Here is a 4,543-nt window from a genome sequence, read left to right as displayed (position 1 = left end):
TATATATATATATACTTAAACAATCTTATTTAGACATGCATATATGTTTACATATGTATATACAGACAATAATTTTCTCAATATTAATATATGCACTGATAAGTATGGCATATACTTACATGCATATTTTTATATAATTATGATTAAATTTACTATTTTGATTCAAAAGTTATTTAGTTTTTTCTTCTTTAATCATTTCTTAATATCTTTACTAATGAATTTTTAAATACTTATATCTATGCTATCAACTTTGATAAAGTACATCTATATGGGTGGATGTAAATATTGTACTGGTTAGCTTTTGCACAATAATTATTGGTGACCAAACTGCTCACAACTGAGTGGCTTATAGTAGGAAGCATTTATTTCCATGTTTACAGATGCCCATGTTAACAATGATCTCACTGATAAAGGCAGGGCTCAGCTGGATGATTCTGCTGCAGGTTGCTGCACTTGTCTCCATCCTATGGATTACGTTTGATCTGGGGCCATGGCTGAAGTGCAGTGAGGACCCATGGCACAACATTCTGATGAAAAATGGCGGTAACAAAGCCCCCGAATCAAGCTGCACAGTATCAAAAGATAAAATTACAAAAAAAATTAATTTAAAGATCTCACTTAGCCTTTATTTGCGATTCTAGAATTGGGCAAAACCACATTCTATAAAACAGAATGAGTGTTCTGATGAGCTGTAAAGCGGTGGTTGGTTTCATAAAAAGTAAAAAGGTGAGGAAAGCAGAAACAGAGAACAGAAAGTGGATTTTCAGTTTCAAAGTTACTCTCCTAGTAAAGGTGAAAGCAGGGGGAACTTTCTTATAAAGGGTAGGTAAGCTACTTAGATTCAGCTTGGTGATGAGGAACTTTAGCATGACAAACTCCATTTTGGTTTGATCTGCTGAGCTCTTCATGCAGGAGCTCAGTCCAAACAAATGACCTCCTATAAACTTTAACAACAGGCATATTTAAATCCAGTAATCTCTAACACCAGTGCACAAATCTCAATTTTTTTGTATTCATCTTGGTAATTCCTATAGTTTCTAAAATCATTTGTTCCATTTTTTATCAAGCTATTTGATCATTCAATAGGCAAATAATTATGTTTTCAACCTTTAATCTTAAAAATGTTTCCAATGTAATTTTGCATTTATTGGAAAATAAAGCTGGGTGAGTTTCCAACAAGCAGCTTTTAAGAAATTTCTGAAATGGTCAAAATAGGAAAAAAATTCTAAAAGAACAAAATATGTTTTAGCTGAAGTAAATATCCCCTAAAACATAGCATCTTACACCTTTGATAAAACCCCTGCTATCCCGTTACAATGCAAATTCTCCTTCAGTTGGTCTTAGCTGGGTCTGCTGTGTTGATATGTAACAAGCTCACAGTGATCTCAATGATGTTGCTGACTTCAGGACAGAGTTTGAGTAGCAGGCTTTTCTATGTAAAAGAAAAATAACATCACATGCACATTTTATATTTTGTTTGTGTTTTCTTATTAGCCAGGATAGACTTTTTATTTGTTTTTCAAACAATTTTTATGTATTTCATGCAAGTTCCTCATTGTTCTGTGTCCTTTAGGATTTAAGTAAGTTTTGTTGCTATGATCCCATACTTGCTGATAATACTAAGAAGCACATCTGAGTGTATTTTAGTTCAATCGCTAACTAAAAAAAATTCTAAGATTTGAAGAGATAGTGACCATATTGAGAAGTCAGCTATTGATTCCCCAATATCAGCATAATTTCTAGAAGCACATTTCTCAAAACCACTTTCCCTTCTTTGGTTTTCTGTAGAGTTGCTCAATGAGGTGAGCTCCATGAGATTAGAGAATCAAAAGAGGAGAACCCAGTTCTTTCCGTCAGCACCTTTAGCCAGACACAAGGACAGAGGTGAGGATTGGAGAGTCACGTGGTGAGGCTCTGCAGGCAGCTGAGAGCATCAGCACCCCCATGCCTGGGCTTCCCAGACAGGACTGAGGAGCCGACACCTTCAGTGGCAGGTGCGCTGTGGCTGCTGGGGGAGCACCAGAGTATGCCCTGTGTCTAGGATCAGCTTTCCTTACTTGCACACCTCGTGCTCTGTAAGATTGTGGTGTAGACTCTAATTCCCTCTATTTAAACAATTCTTGCTTGGAGTATCCAGAGTGACTTCTCTACTGCTGTTTGAATCCCAACTGCTGCTGTAACTCAGACTTATCAGTGTATAAACTCTGTCCTTAATGAAATCAAGAGAGACATTTTCAAGTGTGTGGTGTGGAGCAGAGGAGGAGAAAGAGAATTAGGCTGCAGAAGAGCCTTCCTGGTCCCTTCTATCACAACCTAAAAATGACCTTCAAAGTGTGCCTGCTTCTCAGAAATGCTCTCAGCAGATGAAGGAACCAGAAGAAGCAGATGGGGCAGCCTCACACATCTGCTACCCTGTGGGGTTTATGTTATGACTTGTAACACTGTGGGAGGGTTATTATAAAACTGTTGACAATAATAAGTTGCAATATCTTCAGCCTCCAGGCTGCTGACGGTGAGAGTGAAATCTGTCCCAGATCTACTGTTGAGAGTGAAATCTGTCCCAGATCTACTGTCACTGAACCTCGAGGAGACCCCAGTGTACAAACTTGATGCTGCATAGATTAGAAGCTTAGGAGCTTTTCCTGGTTTCTGCTGATACCAGCTTAATGAACTGCCAATGCTCTGACTGGCCTGGCAAGCGATGGCGACTGAGTCTCCTACAGATGCAGACAGGGAGGATGGAGACTGTGTTATCTGGATGTCACATCTGGCACCTGAGATTGGAAATACAAAGACAAATATCCACATAATTAACCATGTTACAAGAGGACTTCCCTGAAGAGCGAGGCAGCACTGACCACACTGGTTGTGTAAATTCCTGGTGTTCTTTCTCCTTACCTGGGAGCCAGAGCAGCAGGAGCCCCAGGAGCTGAATGGGCGCCCTCATGTCTGTGCTGTGTCCTGACTGGGACTGACTCCTGCACAAGGTTTGAGCAGCCTATGAATAAGTCTTCAGGACAGTGGGCTGTGCTCTGGGAGCTTGCAAATCACAGGTGCTGGGGCAGGGTTGGGCACAGCAGCAGGGCTGACTCATCTCAGTAACACCACAGGCGAGTGTCTGCAGGTGTGCCCCGTCAGAACAGGTCAGCTCAGAAGATGGTGTTTCTATCTTGGGGATGATATTATTACAAAAGATATTTTTGAGACAATTGTCAATGTTTGAAATGGACCTAATGACTTGAGAGAAAAAAGTATTTTATAGTGTTTTGGAGATTCCTTAGGAGATTTTTTTTTTTTTTTTTTTGTAGAGAATACTTAGTAAAGTCTTAGAGGGTGAGACTCTCTGTTCTTGAACTTATTCTCAAATTGATCCAGTGTAGAAAAGATACTTTATGCTGTACTTAAAACACTTCTGTGCTGTTTTATCTATTTTTAGGTAAGAAAGAACATCTATCTCAATCATTCTTAAATATATGTAAAAGCATTTTATATTGGCCCTAAACCATTATTATCTAAATTTAGTCAAGTAATTTACTGCAGAGACATAAAGATAATACCATGTTTCCTCAATGCATATGTCACTCAGAAAAATCCACCATTATTCAAAGTATAACTCTTTTTAATACCCAAGGCCTAAATGGGCTGCTCTTCATTCTTATTTGGGGGTCTCTTATAGTCTATCCCCTGTTTTGCAACTTGATATTTTCCCCCTTGATTCAATAGTATGTTGGGCTGACTAGTAATGCCACATATGATGGTTTCAATAAAAATCACTGTTTCTGCTTCCAAATGTAGTACTCAGGATTAGGGTAAATGTGAAACCCTGGATCAGCCTAGTCTTCCTAGGAACAATTCTCTCCCAACTGGGACAACCGAGGTCACATCACTGGGTATTGCTTTGAGCTGTTCTCCCTACAGGCATGGTCCTGGGGCTCTGGTGCACTTGCCCTGAGCCTGGCTTTCTGAAGGGTAGGTGATGGGGGAGGCTTTGGGGGAGAGGAGAGTTTATTAAGCCTTCTCTCCTATGGAAGGGTGTCTGCTGCTCAATGCATGTCCATTCTGTGCACCATAAATGGCACTTTTCTCTTTTACTCTTTAGCAGTGAGTGGGGACATTATTCTGAGTAAGACCAGGCTCCCTGTTTGCCACTCCAGTGGAGAGAGTCAGCATTTCCTGTCAATACAGATCCGAATACAAGAAGTACCTTGGGTCTTGACTAAACATGGACAGGACCAAACCCCTTATAGGCATGTTTTATGTTTCCCCAAACATGTTCAGCAGCAGGGGAAGTGAAACTCACTACATAGTCAGTGTCAGTGTCTTGGAGCCCAGGGACTCTGAAGAGTGATGCATGACTGCAGGTGGCCAAGACACTGCAGGGCAGCCTGTGCACAAACATCCTCTTCCATGTCTCACGGCCTGAATTTCAAGGGAACTCACTTGCAGCCAGCCTGCGAGGATCTCGTTCTCGAAAGATGCACGCACATAGGAGCTTCAGATTGAAGGTTCACATCTTTTCTCTGAGTAGATGTAGGAGTCACTG

At 40.5% G+C, this 4,543-nt stretch overlaps 1 gene segment (V, D, J or C); it reads right to left on the bottom strand.

Annotated features, from left to right (window-relative positions):
- Nucleotides 1-2,421: 2,421 nt before the first annotated feature.
- Nucleotides 2,422-2,953, bottom strand: LOC103583691. The segment is given in 2 exon segments: nt 2,422-2,774; nt 2,899-2,953. Coding segments are annotated over 2 exon segments (402 nt in total).
- Between the last annotated feature and the right edge of the window lie 1,590 nt (nt 2,954-4,543).

This window comes from Galeopterus variegatus, unplaced genomic scaffold, assembly GCF_000696425.1.
Source record: "Galeopterus variegatus unplaced genomic scaffold, G_variegatus-3.0.2 Scaffold26075, whole genome shotgun sequence".
Taxonomy (NCBI): Eukaryota; Metazoa; Chordata; class Mammalia; order Dermoptera; family Cynocephalidae; genus Galeopterus; species Galeopterus variegatus.
Note: the sequence above shows the minus strand (reverse complement) of the source record. Positions and strands in the feature narration are given on the sequence as shown.